The sequence below is a fragment of the Aquarana catesbeiana genome, linkage group LG03 (assembly GCF_042186555.1).
Source record: "Aquarana catesbeiana isolate 2022-GZ linkage group LG03, ASM4218655v1, whole genome shotgun sequence".
Lineage (NCBI taxonomy): Eukaryota > Metazoa > Chordata > Amphibia > Anura > Ranidae > Aquarana > Aquarana catesbeiana.
In genome coordinates, this window is record NC_133326.1 from 742,952,257 (window position 1) to 742,973,387 (window position 21,131).

Consider the following 21,131-nt stretch of genomic DNA (forward strand, 5'->3'; position numbering starts at 1 on the left):
ATAATTCCTGTAACATCCTAGTATATGATCTATATCTATGGAGATGATATCTGATTGCTGGAGACACTAAAGAATGGGGGATGGAAGAATAAAGTGCTTTAATGTGAAGTGTCCCCCATGTGAATGTAGAATCCCATTGTAAATGTGGAATATCCACCAATATAGTACTTGTATCTCTAATATATCCCAGAAGTCTCACCACTAAAGGCTGGAAATGTATATCCACCCCTCCCCCCTATATTCTCTATAAGGGATCCTATTCCTGCCACAATCCAGTGATCTTCAGTGGGAACTCCTGATTGGTGGACTTTAGGAAGGTGATGGAATATTGGGGTCACTGGGGTATCCACCATCAGAAATTCTGCTGTTTTATTTCATAAACCCCCCAGATCCTTTCCTTTATCTATAAATTTTTAGAAGCCCCTGTATGAGACACTATGTGAGGTCCTGCTTAATAACCGGGTACATAAGGGGGTGAATGAGCTGTCACAGTGCCCCCTCTTTATACTGTGTAGACATAAGTACTACAACAGCTTCACCTTTATCAGCTTCCCTAATAACAAGATCTTTCCTCTGTATAACATTCTGTATATCCTGATATTCCGCTCTAGTGATGTTATGTTACTTTTCACTAAATAGGAATAATTCCTCATATTCATCTTATAATATAATATCATATCATATGTCTGGATTTGTCTCTGCAGGTTGTGGGGATGTGATGTGACTTCCTCTGGCTGTGATGATCTCAGATCCATTCTTATCAATAACCAATCCCTCACCAAACTGAATTTAGCACATAACATTAATCTGGAAGACTCTGGAATAAAATTTCTATGTGAGGGGCTCAGACATCCTGACTGTACTCTGCAGCACCTGAGGTGAGAATTATCCTATAAATTATATAATATTCTGCAGGATTCTGGTATAAATCTTCTATGTGAGGGATCCAGACATGTCACCTAGATGAAAGTTATACAAAGACAGACTTCTGATTGTCCGGTTACACTGGGAGTTCCCATCATAGTCCTTCAGGTCACTCGCTGTTATTGGCTTTCATCTCCTCCCCCTCCACTGACTATCAGAGATCAGACTTTGAAGTTTGCAGCGGCTCACAGAAATGGAAATAATTCCTCTTGATTTCATACATGTTGGGGTACATGTACATACAGTGCCTTGAAAAAGTATTCATACCCCTTGAAATGTTCCACATTTTGTCATGTTACAACCAAAAATATAAATTGATTTCATTGGGATTTTATGTGATAGACCAACACAAAGTGGTACATAATTGTGAAGTTGAAGGAAAATGATAAATGATTTTCAATTTTTTTTACAAATAAATATGTGAAATGTGTGAGGGGCATTTTTCTAGCGCTCCCCAGAGTCAATACTTTGTAGAACCCCCTTTCTCTACAAGTCTTTTTGGGGATGTCTCTACCAGCTTTGCACATCTAGAGAGGGAAATTTTTGCCCATTCTTCTTTGCCAACAAGCTCAAGCTCTGTCAGATTGGATGGAGAGCGTCTGTGAACAGCAATTTTCAAGTCTTGCCACAAATTCTCAATTGGATTTAGGTCTGGACTGTGACTGGGCCATTCAAACACATGAATATGCTTTTATCTAAACCATCCCATTGTAGCTCTGGCTGTATGTTTAGGGTCGTTGTCCTGCTGGAAGGTGAACCTCCGCCCCAGTCTCAAAACTTTTGCAGACACAAACAGGTTGTCTTCGAAGATTGTCCTGTATTTGGCTCCATCCATCTTCCTATCAACTCTGATCAGCGTCCCTGTCACTGCTGAAGAAAAGCATCCCCACACCATGATGCTGCCACCGCCATGTTTCACAGTGAGGATCGTGTGTTTAGTGTGATGTGCAGTGTTAGTTTTCCCCCACACATAGCGTTTTGCTTTTAGGCCACAAAGTTGAATTTTGGTCTCATCTGAGGAGAGCACCTTCTTCAGCATGTTTGCTGTGTCCCCCACATGGCTCCTCACAAACTGCAAACAGAACTTATTATGGCTTTCTTTCTACAATGGCTTTCTTTTTGCCACTCTTCCATAAAGGGCAGATTTGTGGAGTGCATGAATAATAGTTGTCCTGTGGACAGATTCCTCCACCTTTTCTGTGGATCTCTGTAGCTCCTCCAGAGTTATCATGGGCCTCTTGGCTGCTTCTCTCATGAATGCTCTTCTTGCCCGGCTGGTAAGTTTAGATGGACGGCCATGTCTTGGTAGGTTTGCAGTTGTGCCATACTCTTTCCATTTTCTGATGATGGATTGAACAGTGCTCTGTGAGATGTTCAAAGCTTGAGATATTTTTTTATAACCTAACCCGGCTTTATACTTCTCCACAACTTTATCCCTGACTTGTCTGGTGTGTTACTTGGCCTTAATGATGCTGTTTGTTCCCTAAGGTTCTCTAACACACCTCTGAGTAGGGATGAGCTGAACACCCTCCTGTTTGGTTTGCAGCAGAACATGCGAACAGGCAAAAAATTTGGCAGAACACATGAACACCGTTAAAGTCTATGGGACACGAACATGAATAATCAAAAGTGCTCATTTTAAAGGCTTATATGCAAGTTATTGTCATAAAGTGTTTGGGGACCCGGGACCTGCCCCAGGGGACATGTATCAATGCATTTTTTTTTTTTAAACAGACTTTTTTTGGGAGCAGTGATTTTTTGTTTAATGCTTAAAGTGAAACAATAAAAGTGAAATATTCCTTTAAATATCGTGCCTGGGGGTGTCTATACTATGCCTGTAAAGTGGTGCATTTTTCCTATGTTTAGAACAATACCACAGCAAAATGACATTTCTAAAGGAAAAATTGTCATTTAAAACTGATCACAGCTGTAATGAATTGTCGGGTCTCGGCAATATAGATAAAACTCATTGAAAAAAAGAGCATGGGATCCCCTCCCAGTCCATTACCAGGCCCTTTGGGTCTGGTATGAATATTAAGGGGAACCCCAAACCAAATTTTTTTTAAAAAATTGCATGGGGGTCCCCCTAAAAAACATGCCAGGCCCTTCGGGTCTGATATGAAAATTAACCACATGCCGACCGGGCCATAGCCGAAAGACGGCTACAGCGCGGTCGGCTTATTCTAGGTGGACGTCCGTGGGACGTCCTCAAAGAATTGCGCTCTTGCGCACCCCCGCGCGCCCCCTGGGGCGTGCACCCAGGAACATCCGTGACCTGGACCCGGCGCATCACAGATCACAGTAAACAGCCGCTGATAGCGGCAGTTTACCACATGATCGCTCCGTCAAACGATGGAGCATCACTTGAAAACAAACCGGCATCATGTCATGATGCCAGTTCCTCCCTCCCCTCTCTGACACCGCTTCCTTCCCTCTCCTCTGATGCTGGTTCCTCTCTCCCTCCCCTCTCTGTACCGATAGGTACAGTGTGAGAGGTGAGAGGAAAAGGGGAGAGATTGTTAGCAGCGCTGTGGGCACTACAGATCCATCCCACAGCGCTGCTCAGTGCCCATATTCTGCCCATACTCTGCCCATACTAATAAATACTCTGCCAATACTCTGCCAATAAATTTTAACAGAAACAAAGAATTTTTTTTTTTAACGAATATTCAGTCTTTTTTAAATTTATAGCGCAAAAAATAAAAACCAAGCGGTGATTAAATACCACCAAAATAAAGCTCTATTTGTGTGAAAAAAAGGACAAACATTTCATATGGGTACAGTGTTGCATGACTGAGTAATTGTCATTCAAAGTGTGAGAGCACCGAAAGCTGAAAATTGGTCTGGTTAGGAAGGGTGTTTAAGTGCCCGGTGGTCAAGTGGTTAAGGGGAACCCTGCGCCAATTTTTTTTAAAAAAATGGCGTAGGGGTCCCCTTAAAATCCATACCAGACCCTTATCCAAGCACGCAACCTGGCAGGCTGCAGGAAAAGAGGGGGATGAAAGAGTGCCCCCCCTACTGAACTGTACCTGGCCACATGCCCTTACCATGGGGGGAGTGCTTTGAGGTAGCCCCCCAAAGCACCTTGTCCCCATGTTGATGGGGACAAGGGCCATATCCCCACAACCCTTGCCCGGTGGTTGTGGGGGTCTGCAGGCGAGGGGCTTATCGGAATCTGGAAGCCCACTTTAACAAGGGGACCCCCAGATCCCGGCCTCCCCCCTATGTAAAATGGTAACGGGGTACAAATGTACCCCTACCATTTCACAAAAAAAGTGTCAAAATGGTACAAAAGACAAGACACAGCTTGGGATAAGTCCTTTAATAAAAAAAAATAAAATAAAATGTCCTATGAAGTACAGTAAGTTCACGCCCCCGGACGGACCGAAAAAGAAAAAAAAAATCTGCCACCCATGGGAGGCTCCCGCTGTCTGACGCTTCTTGGCCTGTGACAGCTCTTATATAACTGAGGGCAGGGCTTCATGGGGACTTCCCCATGGCCTTTTCTTGGTGTCAGAGGGGGGCGGGGTCACCCGTTTACATAACCTGGTTGCCCCGTCCCCTCTGATGCCACGGGGAAGCCATGGGGAAGTCCCCGTGAATCAGCCAAGAAGCATCAGATGGGGGGCCTTTTTCGGTCCGTTGGGCGGCGTGAACCTACTTTGTGGGACATTTTTATTTTTTTAATAAAGGACTTGTCCCAATCTGTATCTTGTCTTTTGTACCATTTTGACACTTTTTTTAGTTAAATGGTAGGGGTACATTTGTACCCCGTTACCATTTCACACAGGGGGGAGGCCGGGATCTGGGGGTCCCCTTGTTAAAGGGGGCTTCCAGATTTCGATAAGCCCCCCACCCGCAGACCCCCACAACCACCGGGCAAGGGTTGTGGGGATAAGGCCCTTGTCCCCATCAAAATGGGCACAAGGTGCTTTTGGGGGCTACCCCAAAGCACCCTCCCCATATTGAGGGCATGTGGCCTGGTATGGTTAAGGAGGGGGGGTGCTCGCTCATCCCCCCTCTTTTCCTGCAGCCTGCCAGGTTGTGTGCTCGGATAAGGGTCTGGTATGGATTTTGGGGGGACCCCTATGCCATTTTTTTTTATTTGGCTTAGGGTTCTCTTTAATTTCCATATCAGACCTGAGGGGCCTGGTATGGATTTTAGGGGGACCCCCACGCAATTTATTTTTAATTTTGGTTTGGGGTTTCCCTTAATATTCATACCAGACCCAAAGGGCCTGGTAATGGACTGGGGGGATCCCATGCTCTTTTTTTTTTTCAATGAGTTTTATATATATTGCCGAGACCCATCAATTCATTACAGCCACGATCAGTTTTAAATGACAACTTTTACTTTAGAAATGTCATTTTGCTGTGGTACTCTTCTAAACACGGGAAAAATGTGTCACTTTACAGGCATACTATAGACACCCCCCAGGCACAATATTTAAAGGAAAATGTAATTTTTATTGTTTCACTTTAAGCATTAAAAAAATCACTGCTCCCGAAAAAAACAGCCATTTAAAAGAAAAAAAAATTGCATTGATACATGTCCCCTGGGGCAGGACCCAGGTCCTCATACACTTTTTATGACAATAACTTGCATATAAGCCTTTAAAATTAGCACTTTTGTAACATTATTCATGTTAGTGTCCCATAGACTTTAATGGTGTTCCAGCAGCTTTTGAATTTGCCCTGAACACTGCATATTGTTCGCTGTTCGCATTACTTATGCTCAGGCCGAACAGTTCACCCATCCCTACCTCTGAGGGCTTCACAGAACAGCTGTATTTATACTGAGATTAAATGACACACAGGTGGACTCTATTTACTAATTAAGAGACTTCTGAAGGCAATTGGTTCCCCTAGATTTTAGTTAGGGGTATCAGAGTAAGGGGGCTGTATACAAATGCCCCCCACAGTTTTCACATATTTATTTGTATCATTTATCATTTTCCTTCCACTTCACAATTATGTGCCACTTTGTGTTGGTCTATCACATAAAATCCAAATAAAATACATTTACGTTTTTGGTTGTAACATAACAAAATGTGGAACATTTCAAGGGGTATGAATACTTTTTCAAGGCACTGTATACCATTGTATGTGTAGTGAGGATAGAATCCAGGAAAAACTCTCAGAATGGTTCTATGGAGTCTGATCAGACTGACATGCCTGTGTTAAAAATCCAATCCTCATCCATCAGAACCATTCATGACCCCCTTTAGTTTTGGTTCCTTCAGAACACAGGACCGGCTTGTGGGCTGGGCAGGGAACACCCCCCAAGGTTGATTGGCTGATGGCTAAACTCCACCCATATCCATAAATTGAGGATCCTGAGATATGGACGGGGTGGTTCCCATGGTGCCAGTCTAACCGGTGAATATCGGATGTTCCTGACATGTTCCTGTCACAGGATAATCCTCAGAAAAAGTTTATTTCTGTTTTATTCTCACAGCCAGACTGTGTCTGTCCTTTTGTCTTTGTTGTATTTTCTGTCATTCTTTATCTTTGTACATATTTTTTACACTAAATAACAAACTAGTGTAGCTCTGCTCTATATTACACAGACAGACAACCTACCTGCAGACAGAGGTAAGTGTTACCACAACCCCAGTGTTACTATACGGCTGTGTAACTATGTAACAAACCACCGAACCACCTGATCCTGATACTTCCAAATAATAATTACACAACAACAATTATAATACAAAGCAAATACTACATACAATATATTTCTGCTACTACCACAACCTCAGTGCTGGAACAATGTGCTGCAGAATAATGAATTGGTATTAATACACTTTATACAGAAAACTAACAACTTTATACAGGTAATTTATACCAAAGTACCAGTGTTGTGATTGGCTGGTAATATCACAACCCCAGTGCTGTGATTGGCTGGTAATACCACAACCCCAGTGCTGTGATTGGCTGGTAATACCACAATCCCAGTGCTGTGATTGGCTGGTAATACCACAATCCCAGTGCTGTGATTGGCTGGTAATACCACAATCCCAGTGCTGTGATTGGCTGGTAATACCACAATCCCAGTGCTGTGATTGGCTGGTAATACCACAACCCCAGTGCTGTGATTGGCTGGTAATACCACAACCCCAGTGCTGTGATTGGCTGGTAATACCACAATCCCAGTGCTGTGATTGGCTGGTAATACCACAATCCCAGTGCTGTGATTGGCTGGTAATACCACAATCCCAGTGCTGTGATTGGCTGGTAATACCACAATCCCAGTACTGTGATTGACTGGTAATACCACAACCCCAGTGCTGTGATTGGCTGGTAATACCACAACCCCAGTGCTGTGATTGGCTGGTAATACCACAACCCCAGTGCTGTGATTGGCTGGTAATACCACAATCCCAGTGCTGTGATTGGCTGGTAATACCACAATCCCAGTGCTGTGACTGGCTGGTAAAGGTGCGTTTTGTGTTTTTTTTTTTTTTTTTTTTAAATAACAAATGTCATACTTACCGGCTCTGTAATGGTTTTGCACAGAGCAGCCCGATCCTCTTCTTCTGGGGTCCCAATGCTGGTACTCCTGGCTCCTTCCCCGGATGAGAGCCCCCATAGCAAGCCACTTGTTATTGGGGGCACTTGTACATGCTCTCTCCTGAGCCCAGCTCTGTGTGTCCATAAGATGCCCCCTGTTCCCTCCTCATTGCTGAGATTGACAGCAGCAGAAGAAAATGGCTCCCCCTGCTGTGTGTGAGCCAATGAGGAGGGAGAGAGTCAAGAGAGCCTCTGCTCTTGTGCATATTGCTGGATGAAGATCAGGCTCAGGTAAGTATTGGGGGATGGGGGGAGCTGCATGTAGAAGATGTTTTACCTTAATACAGAGAATGCAGAAAATACATTAACTGGTTCACAACCAGCCGCAGGAGTTGTACTGTAGCAGGTTGGCTCTCCTGCATGAATTGCCATCATTGTACATTGGTCACGTGTCCCCACGATGATCAGTTTAGTTTCAGAACCGATCAGTCTACAGGCCCCCAATGATTTATGGCCTGGACCTGCTGATTGGTTCTGGCAAATGGCAGACTGTCCTCTGCCTGTGTTATGTAAACACAGGCAAAGGAAGTGATGTCATCTCCCCTCATGGAACCATTTTCGGTTCCAGCTCGAGAGTAGAAAGCATCTTACTGTGAGTACACCAACACTACACTGACACCAGGACACGTAGGTACACATTTAACCCCTTGATCATCCCCTGATCAGCTTCCCCCCAGTTAACCGTTTCACTCCCTGTCACAGTGTCACTAGTATAGTGTACAGATCTCTTTCCTGATCACTGTATTAGTGTCACGGGTGACATCAGTTTTAGCATGAGTTAGTGGTAGCGTCAATCCCAGGCAGCGTCAGATTAGTGCCAGATACACTAATACGCACACACACACTTTTTCATTACTAGTATAGTATCTGAACGAATCAATATCTTTTGATCTGATCAGATCTATACAGCAGAACATGCGAACAGGCAACAAATTTGTGCAAACACCATTAAAGTCTATGGGACACGAATGTGCAAAAATCAAAGTGCTCATTTTAAAGGCTTATATGCAAGTGTAGTGGTGTGGTTACCACTGGTTACTAACATTCACCAAATCATCCTGCTGCCAGACCCTCATCTATCAGTTAAGACAATAAGCAGTCATTTGCGTAGTTTTGTTATGCTTATTGCGGGATAGAACTTGGGTAGGACAAGGGAAGATATGGGATGCCCATAGCATTTGTTTGTTTGTACTTGTATTTGCAAAGCATTAATCTGTAGCTTCTGTCTTGCAATAATGAATCTCCATCATTCATAGTCTATTCCTTCAGCGCTTCTCCTTCTGCAGACTATTGCTCCTCCTCCTCTGCACTAGCTCCTGCAGAACATCACCTCTCCTGTACAAACTTCCACTGCAAAACTGTTAGATTAATACCATTCTACTTCCAGTACTACAAACGAGAATCACTCTGAATAATCCTCAGCTTGATAGATATACTTTAAAGTATTTTTGAATACTGTCGCTGGGACAACTCAATAGGCCAGAGGCACACCTCTCCCCGATGGCCTAGAGAATTTGATAGCCACACAGACTTTTGGAAGTTATTACCAACATGCTTCACCAGACCAGAGATACACGGTACCTCCCCCCCCGTTGGCCTGACACGTGGTAATAGGTGGACTACTGATACCAGCTAGTCCAAGATTGCAAACACTGCGTTCCCCGGCTACAACATTCTTCACTACTCTCAGCCTGAGTTCACACATGTGCGGTGCGTATTGAAGCTCAGGTTTCACTGGGAAGATAAAAATCAGTTGTTCAAAGGTTCCTCTGCATTTTAGCTGTGGATCAGTGAGCAAGGAGAGGGGGGGGGGGTGTAGTGAGGAGGAGAAAATCCATGTTCAGAACGCAATGCATCTGCGAATCAGATGCGTTCCCATAAAAGATAATGGGCTTGTAATTCGCACCTCAATGCCCAGAAAACGCACACTTTTTTGTGCAATGCGCAGTGCGAATGCAACGCACATATGTGAACTAGATGCATTCATATGAATGTATTTATAATGTCCTGCAAATTGGATGCGGTGTAAGATGCATCTAATTCGCATAGGTGTGAACGGGGGCTCAAAGGTCCTTTTGTAATTCTTCAGCACTGACCTCCTTCAAAGTACAAGTCCTGTGTTCCCCAGTCACAGAAGTTTGCAACTTTCATCCTGACTCTTTACTGCTACTTCTCCTTCACCAACCTTCATCTGTGTACAAGTCCTGTGTTCCCTGGTCACAGCATCCCGACACCAGCTCCTTGATGAAGATCTCTATCCTCCAAAGCATCCCAATGGCTCCTTCAGCCCTCCTCCATGCTCGGCGCACCCTCCCATGTGGGGATGCCCGGGACAGCAACTCAGCACTCCATTCTATCTTTTCCTGCTCTCAGAACTCCTCCCTGGTAGCATGTGATCGCAGCTTATATGGGAGTGTCACGTACCTGGTAGGTTTTGAGCCCGAAGTGCAGAGAGAGACCTCCCCTACGAATCCCACTCACGGCCCTTTGGAATGGGAACATAGGACATAGGAGTGAGGAGTGGTATGGGTGCCTGGCAGGATCAACAGTCACCCAGAAGTCCAGGAGTGGTGAGGACCCAGGAACCTGGAACTGAAAAGAAGACTGGAGACTGGAACCAGGAACAACAGCAGGTAGCAGGCTGGATATTGGAATGGTGGACTGGAAACAGGAACAACAGCAGGTAGCAGGCTGGATACTGGAATGCTGGACTGGAACCAGGAACAACAGCAGGTAGCAGGTAAGTATCAGGGATCAAGCAGAAGGATAGTCAGACAGGCCAGTGGTCGATATCAGGCGGACAGTAAAGGTACCAGGGATCAAACAGGAGAGTGGTCTAAGCAAGCCGGGGGGTCAGATGCAGGCAGATAGCTGGATAGTCAAAACAGGTAGCCGGGTCAGGTAACAGAAAGTCTCAGATCAGATCAGGTTTGGCACACAGAACGCTGTAGAGCAGACAGCGGAGACTGAGTATGACAGGCAGGTTTAAATAGCCCGCCTGGCACCAACGGGGATGCGCGTGCGCACGCCTGTGTGCACGCCCACGCACGCGCAGTGGTGCCCGCGGCCTGCGCACCAGTGAGCCTGGGATGCCGATTACTGGCAGGATCTTCCTGACATTGCCCCCCCCCCCAAGGGGCAGCCTCCAGATGCCCTTTCGGGCAAATTTTTCAGGATGGGACCTCAGGATGGGATTAATCTCTTCAGGCCCAAACCCCCTCCATTTTATCAGGAATTGATCCTGACTACCTCTCCTCCTGTAGTCCAAGATAGATTCTACCTCAAATTCTTCCTCGCCATATATCAAAACTGGATCAGGGGGGTCCATACTTCGACCTGGAAATGGATTGAAAATGGAAGATTTAAGTAAAGATACATGAAATACCGGGTGAACCTTTAACGAATCAGGAAGTTCTAGTTCATATGCCACCTCATTAATCCTCCGTCTGACAGGAAATGGCCCCAAGAAATTGGGATCCAATTTCTTCGAAGGGCAGGCCAACGTAAGTTTCACCGTGGATAACCATACCCGGTCACCGGGTGCAAGTAACAGCTCACCTCGCCTTTTCTTATTGAAAGTTATTTTGTTGTGTTCCTGGGTCCTGCTCATGGTTTCCTGCAGAATTTGATTATTGGAGGCAAAGAAATTCAATTTTTCCTGAACTGCGGGTACTGTACATTCAGAATTCAGTAAGAATGAAGGATGGAAGCCATAATTTGCAAAAAATGGAGTCTGTTTGATAGCGGAGTGAATGGAGTTGTTGTAGGTGAATTCAGCCAATGGGAGCACAGAAATCCAGTCATCTTGGGCAAAAGAAGAGAAACAGCGTAGGTATTGTTCGAGAGTTTGGTTTGTTCTCTCTGTTTGCCCATTAGTCTGGAAATGATAGGCAGAGGAGAATGATAACTCAATGTTCAGAGTTTTGCACAGAGACTTCCAGAATTGGGAGGTAAACTGTACCCTCCGATCTGAAACAATATTGGCTGGAACCTTGGGGAGTCTGATGACTTCTTTGATGAACATTTGTGCTGTTTCTGAAGCTGAGGGGGTACCCTTCATTGGAACAAAATGGGCCGTTTTTGATAGCTGATCTACAATCACAAAGATGGTGGTATAGCCCCCCGCCGGAGGTAGTTTGACAAAAAAGTCTATGGATAACATCTTGCATGGCCTGTCTGGGACAGGCAAAGGTCTTAGTAGCCGCCATCCCATGATTTTGTAACCCTTGTTCCTAATACAGGTTGTACAGGATTCCACAAATTCCAATATGGGCACTCGTAGGTTTTCGGGTATATAAATCTTATTTTCGTGTCAAAGCAACCCATCTCTGATTTGTAGTTCTGGCCCAACAGAAGGTCCCAGTCTTGCGGAAGCTTGCTTAATTTGTGAAAGCAGGTTTCCCTGAAGCAGGAGAAAATTCCCCGGGGACAGGATGGTATCCGGAGGTGAAATTTCTTGGGGTTTGTGGAACATCCTGGATAGGGCATCAGGTTTAGTGTTTTTGGAACCAGGGTGGCAAGTGACATGAAAGGAGAACCTGGAGAAGAAGAGGCCCACCTGGCTTGTCGTGGCTTCAGTCTTTTTGCAGATCTCAAATACTCCAGGTTTTTATGATCTGTAAAAATTAGGACTGGATGAGCGGCTCCTTCCAGAAGGTAACGCCATTCTTCTAATGCAGATTTTATTGCTAACAACTATCTGTCTCCCACGTCATAATTTCTCTCTGCCGTAGACAACTTGTGAGAGAAGAAGGCCACTGGGTACAGCAGGGCCTTGGTTCCTTGTCTTTGGGACAACGTTGCTCCTACAGCAATTTTAATATTCAATAGATTTATTGGTTATAAAGATAAACAATGGACATGTCACATCAGAATATAGCATTGATAGCGTAGGCTGTAAACATCAAGCTTTCCTCAGACAACAGTAATACAGTGTTACAAATAAATAATACAGTTATTTATCAGTTGAGTGCTACTGTGATATTTGAAACATGTATAACTGTCTTGCGCTAAAGCTAAAACAAAAAAAATAATGAAAGAGCATAAATTTGCTCTAAATGGTTTTAACTTGCAAAGAAAGGTGTAAATAAGGAGAACAGAAGGTAAATAATGTTATTACACCGTTGAACTAGTAAAGAGTGCCTCTTGTTCATTATCTTTGTCTTTGTTTAACAGTCTTGCATAAAACTTCATTGACTAAGATTCAATGCACAAGTGGCTCAAAGCTCAAGTTCCTCCTTTTTGTACTTTACTCATCAATATAGTTTGTTTAAAGTGGAGTTCCACCCACTTTTACAACTCTTCAGCATCCCTCACTAAACTGTGCACTGTAAACAAATTGGATATTTTTTTATTTTTTTTCTCAGTACCTACTGTATATCTGCTGTATTCATTTTTCACTTCCTCCTCCCTGGCCGCGGCCCATCGCATCATTTCCTGTTTGCAATGCCTTCTGGGAAGGGGCAGCAACTTCCTCTGAAACTGCCGTTGCTATGGAAACCTGACCTGAAACCTATTACACTGCTTGTGCTGCACTGAGCATGTGCGAGATCTGCAAGGATGAGATCCAGGAAGAAATACAGTCTGGCTTCAGATGCCCACACTTAAGATGGCCACGGCCTGCTGTAAGTTTATAAAATAACAAACTACTGCTATAAACTAACAAAACAGACCTTAGTTTACAGACTAACTTTCCTAGAATACATTAAGCTTGTGTATTATAGGGGTATTTTTATTTAAAAATTATAATTTCGGCCGGAACACCACTTTAAGTGAAACATGTCCCATAGAGGAACCCTAGAGTATCGTGCATTGACTCTCAGTCAACCAACCCTTTGAAGACTGTTTTAATGAGTTTTATACACATACAATATTGTAAATGTATCCATTACATGGTATATGTGAGGTGCAAGGATATGCAGAACCTGATAAACATACATCTAACTTTCTTGCAGTCGTGAGAATTGCAATAAATTTTGTTTCCAGCAGACAAAGTTAAATATCTCCGAGGTGAGTGACTACAGTTGCCTATGCTTGGATCCCGCGGGGGGAGGCCCTCTCTCCCCCTCGGGCACCCCATCAGGGTTCTTGCTGTGCCCACCGGGATGATCAAAGACCCCCCCCAACCGGATCCCTTTCCCTGTATTGTCCCCATAGACATCACACCATTCTTGGAACTAATGAAGACTTAAAATTATGTTATGCTGATTAAATATGGAATTTCGGAGCTGGGGATCCCTTTCTTGACTGTATGTGACCTACACATTGTATGTACAAAGAGGCATCTTATCTTGTTGTGGATCTCTCCTGTGTGCTCCGATTTGTGTAAGTGTCTGCCTCGTATGTCTATATATTTCCTACGGTATGGAATGATTGATTCATCCCTTTTGAAAATAAGACAGTATATCACCAGATTTTCAGTAAGCATATCCTATGTATTACCCCGACCTGAATGTGTCTTGATGCGTATAACTTAAATAAAGGGCCAAGAGCGGCCAGTGTATACCGAAGAGGCTCGTTGGCCCCTGTCTTAGAGGGAAGAAAATGTGTTAGAAGAAGAGAAGAAAGGTAAGAGAAAGAGAGAGAGAAAAGTTAGAGAGAAAAGTTATTGTTACTGTAGATTAGGTAAGTGTCCTGGTCCCATCTCCATACCCGGATAGAGTGAAATATTACAATATCGCGCCCATGGTTCCCAAATGATATTGAATTTCTCAACCGTATCCAACAGTTTTGCTACTATTTTTTCCTGGGACATTATCCATGTTACCTTCCTTTTACAACATTGAAAGGACACTGTACGCCTTTTCCAGGCCTTTGCTATGGTAAGTTTTGCTCCCAATAAAATAAAGAAAGCTAACCTCTGGGAGCTTTTAGGTAGGTTCGGTATGGTATGATTGAGTAAAGCTATAGTTGGATCTGGTGCTATACGTATACTCATTAAACTGCCCATCATACAGAATATTTTCTTCCAGTAGGTTCTAATACGCGGACAAGTCCACCAAACATGTAGCATAGTGCCTTCCAATTTGCAATCTCTAAAGCAGGATGGAGAGGTCCCAGGATAAAACATGGCCAAATTAGCAGGTACATAATACCATTTTGCCATTACCTTTAAGCTAGCTTCTATCAGAGAGATATTATAAATACCTTTGTAAGAGCGGTTTCACCCTCTGAACCAGTCTCCTGAAGTCCAAGATCCGCTCAAGTCCTCCTCCCAGGTCCTGGCATATGCTGGTTTGTCCGAATTAGACATGAGTGCTGTGTATATTATCGAGATCCCCCTTTCGGTCCGTCCAGGTTAGAGCACCACTGTTCGTATGGTGTAATCGAGGGAGCTACTTGTATGTTGTGCCAAAGTGATTGTGTGAAGTGAATTATTTGGTTAAATCTGAACCTTTTAGAGTCAGGCATTTCCAATGTTCGTTTACAATAATTCAAATTAATAGGACCCATCGCAGTTAGATAGTGTCCTATTCTGTAGAGTCCTTTGTCTGTCCACCACTTAAACGCCTGAATGTTTAGTCCTGGCGGGAACGCTGTGTTATTAAATATGTGTGACAGAGGTCTAAGTGGGGAAATTAGAGATGTTTGAGTAAAAAGTTTGTTGCAAGGTGCGATCGAGTGAGATAAAGTGGGAGCCAGGATGGCTGGTCTGCTTTTGGGGTCACACCATAATAAAAAGTCAATGGTGTTGCGAGGCGTAGCCTGCCTTTCCATAGACAACCAGTCAGGTTTTGAGCCCTTTCCGAAAATGAGGGAAATCTGCGATAATTGTGCTGCCCGATAATAACCCCAGAGATCAGGTAAACCCAGCCCTCCCTGCGATCGTCAGCGTAAAAGAACAGTGGATGGGCATCTGTAGCCCTTACTTCCCCATACAAAGCGTATTATCGACGATTGTAGTTTGTTGAGGAAGCCTTTCGTTAGGGGGATTGGGAGAGAGCGAAATAAATACAAGAGGCGGGGAAGCAGTGTCATCTTGATAGCGTTTACTCTTCCTACCCAGGAAAGACCATATTTAGCCCATTTATCCAATTCTTGTCTGCATTTCAGTATCATTGGAGGATAATTAGCTTTAAATAATCCCCCTATCTCAGGGGTTAAGTGAATTCCCAGATAGGGGATAGCCGTATCAGACCAAGAGAACTCAAAGCTTTTTTTAAGTTGTGAGAGAATTTCTGCCGGTACCATAATATTTAGGGCTACTGATTTAGTCATATTCACCGTCAGACCTGAGATTTTACTGAAAGTTCTTAAGATCCTGCATACTACTGGGGTGGATATCAGGGGGGAAGAGATGTACAGCAGTAAATCATCTGCGTATAAAGCGCATTTGTGTTCCTGGTCTCCACACCTCACCCCCCTGACATCCGGGTTTGTTCTGATGGCTATAGCCAATGTCTCTATGGCAATGGCGAATAGGAGGGGAGAAAGTGGGCATCCCTGTCTGGTACCCCTATTAATAGGTAGCGCTGCTGAGTATCTGCCCATGAGCCGAACTTGCGCCGAAGGGTTTGAATACAGAGACTTGATTATATTTCGGAAAATGCTACCAAAGCCCCACCTTTGTAGGATATCAGACAGGTATTCCCAGTCAATAGAGTCGAACGCCTTATGTAGGTCGATTGATAAAATATATCCTTTTTGTGGCTGTCCCCCATCCCAGCTCGACTTCAGAAGAGATACTATATCTATGGTCCGTCTAATTTGATCCGGCCCATGTCTGCCAGGTATGAAGCCTACCTGGTCTTTGTGTATATAAGATGCAATGAAGCTAGACATTCTATTTGCTAAGATCTTCGTTAGAATTTTAACATCGTTATTAATTAGGGAGATTGGTCGATAGTTCCCTATTTCCCTGGGATCCTTCCCTGGCTTGGGGATTACTGTTATGTACGCAGCATTCAATTCAGAGCCCAGTGGTCCCCCTTCTCTAAGGGAGTTCAAGAATTTCGTCAAGTGTGGGACCAGTGTAGGTCCGAATTTTTTGTAATAGCCGTTGGAGAACCCATCCGGGCCAGGGGGGGATCCAAGCTTCAATGAGTTCATGACATCCAGAACTTCTTCCTGGGTGAAGGGCTCTTCCATTAGCTCCCTATGTGACTGTGTTAGTGTTGGTAGGGTCAGGGAGCTAAGAAACTCCTGCTTAAGCTTTCCTCCCGCAGATGCTTTAGATTTATACAGATCATGGAAGAAGGTAAAAAATTCCTCCATAATCTTACTTGGATTTTGTATTATATCCCCGGATTTGAGCTTAATTTTAGGGAATGTTAATGCCCGGTGTTTCGGACTAATCTTAACCGCTAATCTGGCACCTATCTTATCTTTTTGGCTGTAATATTTCGCTCCCGTCCACCTGAGATGTTTTTCCGCTGCAGTGGTCAGAGTAAGGTTTAGGAGAGCCCTGGCCCTGTCCAGTTTTGCTAGGGATTCAACGGTGGGTGCCCTTTTATGTGCCCTAGCTAGAGCCTTAAATTCTTCTGATTGTTTTAATGTGTCTGCCCTAAGCTCCGCCTTCAGTTTCGCCGTCATTTGCATTATCTTCCCCCTGATCACTGGTTTGTGAGCTGCCCAGATCACTTCAGGTGAAACATCTGGGGTTGTGTTAATTTGAAAATATTCCTTGATGTAGTTTTCTAATATTGTGCACTGAATAGGGTCACTTAGTATGGATTCCTGTAGTCTCCATCTTGGGGGGTTATTACGCCCTGTTGGCTTTTTGAAACTCACTGTGACCATCAAGTGGTCCGATATGGGTGAGTCTACAATCTTGGATTTCAGTATCAAGGGAACCGAATATGAGCACGTAAAAATATGGTCAATCCTGGCGTGTGATCTGTGGGGTGCAGAATAATGTGTGTAATCCTTAACGTAAGGGTTGGTTTCCCTCCAGATATTGATGAATCCCGCCTCCTGTAATATTTCAGCTATTTGAACACTTTGCCTAGAGGGACGCTTGGGTTTAGGTTTACCAGAGCCGGATATTCCCACTGAAAAGTCAAAAGCCACGTTCGTATCTCCTCCGAGAAAGACTGAACCTTTCAAATAAGGTCGTAGCTTAATCATCATTGTTTCAAAAAAAATTTTCTGTCCCTTGTTCGGGGAGTAGTACGATATAAAAGTATATAATTCCCCGTCGATATGTCCCGCAACTAGGATGTAACGACCCTGTGGATCAGCGATCACGTCCGACTGGGAAATATTAATGTGTTTAGCGAAGCATATCGCTACTCCCTTTGTTTTGTTAGGTGCTGAAGATAAAAAAAATTGGGGATAACGGTGATGTAAAAATTTTGGTTGATATGATATGGGGAAGTGTGTTTCTTGTAAGAAGAGTATATCAGCATGCATGGATTTATAAAGTTGAAATGTCTTCCTACGCTTAATGGGAGAATTTAACCCCTGAGTGTTATTGGAAACAATCGGAAGAGATGGGCTAACCTTAACCTGATCAATCATGAGGTGTACCTTGTGCTGCTATGATGGTATAGATAGTCTTACCTAGTTGGTCGGGAGGATCTGTTTCACGTGGTGGCGATCCAGTGATTCGAGCGAGTACGAGACCTGGGAGGAGAGACCATCTGCGGATCTGAGACCTGTATACAATCGGAGGAATAGAAATCAGGAAGTAGAAGAAAGAAATGAAAAAGAGAAAAAGAAGAATAGTGATCATTACATTAAGCAATATTTTATCGCTCATATCAAGTGATGTGAGATAAGTATCGAAGTTAATTTGGGAGTCCCCAGACCCCCCCCATTCCTGAGGCAGAATGCACCAGGCATTCTAAGCCTCTTAACCCGTTAGAGCTATCCCCTCACTAGTGGGGAAGTTAGCCCTGAGACCAGGAGAACAAATGTCCCTCCGGTACTTACAAGGAGCGCATTGAGGCCACCACGGCCCCATCACCTGAGTTACATAACCATTTAAAGTGAACTTGCGAACTGAGACCATAACCGTTCTAACGGTCATCAAAACCTCAAACATAACATCTGAAACTTAACCCCACCACCCCGCCTGCTCTCTGTGAGGGAGATCATTCCCCCCAGGCCCCGTCCCATAACAGGAGAGGCCAGGGGGGAGGTCAACCCCCATCCAAATTTCCCACACAGGCCTAAACCTATCCATGGAGTTTCACTCCCAACAGTGGCTATTACCTTAATGGTATGAAACCATCAGACTTCCTCAGCAAATGTATGTTAGTGTAAAAGTCAATACCCATAATCAGTAATAACATAGTAAATTTGGATATAAACCTATCCCCCTCAACCTCATCCCAATCCCTGTAGGAGTCAAATTATGATCTGACCCTCCCCCCCTCGCCTAACCCTTCTACCGCTGCTACCCCTATGAAAATGTGGGACTTCAGCTCTACATTGCTGGAATATCCTGTCTATCCCCAGTCAAGGTAGACCGAGCTGTATTCAATTCCTGGTAAAAGGCAGGGCTGAAGGAGTTGTTCTTGTGGACCTGTGTATCAAAGAAGAAGTGTTCACCCGGGACTGCAACAGTGTCCCTAGGAATCCAAAAACTTCAGGGTGGGATGCTTTCTTTGGAGCGTTTGGAGTTCTGCTTTAACCATGTGGGTTGCAGAGGGCTTGCCGGCGGCGGACGCTTGACTGATGACGGGGTGCTTCTTCCTTCCAGTGTAGGATTCGGGCCCTGTGGAAGTAGTCCCAGATGATGGAATAACCTTTCTCCTTCAGCGAGCGATGAGAAGCCATAATGTTTGTTTCTATAAGAAAAGTTCAGTCTCAGGGGGAATGCCCATCTCTATGTAATGGCTCTTTCTGTAAGCAGATGTAATAACGGTTTCAGAGAACGTCTCTTCTGGACTGTGTAGGGTGATAGATCTGCGAATATTTGAATTTTGTGGCCCAGTAATTGTAGATTTTCTGTTCCCCTAGCTCTCCTCATAATTTCCTCCTTGATGGCAAAATAGTGGGGTTTCACAATAATGTCTCTTGGGAGACCGTCTGATCGGGGCGGTTGTAGAGCTCTGTGCGCCCTATCCAATTCTGTGCGATGTTCAGCTATATCTGGGATGAGATCCTTCAGCAGGGTTTTTACTGCTGCACTGACATCCTTCTCAGTCTCAGGCAGGCCACGAATCCTAAAATTGTAGCGTCTTGAGCGATTTTCGAGGTCATCGACTTTAGCAAGTGCAGTGTCCAGTTGTTCTTGTATATCCTGAATTCTATCTGTGTTTTGATTTATACGTGCTGCAGCTTGATCAGCTCTCTTTTCAATGAAATCCATACGCTGTCCTAGTTGCTGCAGATCAGCATGTATGGAGGAGGTGATGTGATCAGCATTTCTGGCCAGGCTCTGAGAGAGCAGATGGGAGAAAGCCTCCATCATTAAAGGAAAGTCTGTGGGAACAGGGGAGTTATTAGAGTCCTCTGTGTGGGACAGTAACATGCCTGTGTGCGGGTCCAGCATAGGGGTGGAGGGGGGGCCACCCTGTAACCTGCCTAGCAGGGATTCTGTGGAAGTGGGAGATGTTCCCATGGGCAGAGGGGGAAAATCGGTACCTGGTGATAGCGGGGACCGAACATCCTGGTCTGCAATTGAATCCTCTTCTTCCCCTGTGCTGCGTGTGCCTCGTGCTGTCGCCGCCATCTTGGCATAACTGACTGGGCCGGGCGCCGCGGTCATCTGGCCGATTAGGCTTCTTCGGAATTGCGCCGCTCTGCTCCCCTGATTTCGGGAGGTCTCCCCCACAATGTGAGCCCGTTTAGCCATTTCAGAGTCCGCTCTGATCGCTCCAGTGAACTCCTTAGGGTCGTGGTGGAGCGGAGCTTCAGTGACTCGCGGCCATCTTAGAAGCTGCCGCGCATGCGCTGATGCTACAGCAATTTTAGATGCGTCTACTTCAAGTACAAACGGCAGAGAGGAATCTGGATGTTTTAATACGGAAGCAGAAGTAAAGAGGCCCGTGAGGGTCTCAAAAGCCTTTTGGGCTTGAGCAGACCAGTGAAAACGTGTTCCCTGTTTGGTTAACTGGGTGATGGGCGTAATAATGGCTGAAAACCCCTTAATACATTTCTGATAGAAATTGGCGAATCTAACGAACCATTGGATTCCCTTTTTGTCTGTTGGGACCGGCCAATCCAATATTGCAGCAATATTTTGAGGATCCATCGTAATGCCCTTACTGGAGATGATTAACCCCAAAAATGGTATACTTTTCTGTTCAAACTCACACTTCTCTGCCTTCGCATATAAGCCATGCTGTCGAAGCTGAGCCAACACACTTCTGTGTGTTCCATGCCTGCAGTGACATTCAAGGGAAAAAGAGAAGATTAGTATATCGTCTAAGCAGACGATGACAAACAGATCTAGAAAGTCTCGTAAAATGTCATTGATGAAATACTGGAATGTAGCAGGGGCATTACACAATCCGAAGGGCATCACCAAGTATTCAAAATGCCCATAGCAGGTACGGAAAGCAGTCTTCCATTCATCTCCGTCCCTGATACGGACCAAATTATAGGCTCCACGAAGGTCAAGCTTAGTGAACACAGTGGCATTTCCAAGTCTTTGGAACAATTCTGGTACCAGGGGAAGAGGATAGCGATTCTTTACTGTAATCTTATTTAATTCACGGTAGTCATCGCATGGTTGAAGGGTATGATCC

At 44.6% G+C, this 21,131-nt stretch overlaps 1 protein-coding gene across 1 annotated transcript in view; it reads left to right on the top strand.

The window, feature by feature from the left end:
• The window catches only part of LOC141133874 (NACHT, LRR and PYD domains-containing protein 3-like), a gene marked incomplete in the record, with an annotated part of 735,962 nt that overhangs the window by 570,753 nt on the left and 144,078 nt on the right, over positions 1-21,131 (top strand). The window contains 1 exon segment of the mRNA XM_073623461.1: positions 705-878. Coding sequence (XP_073479562.1) covers positions 705-878 — 174 coding nt within the window.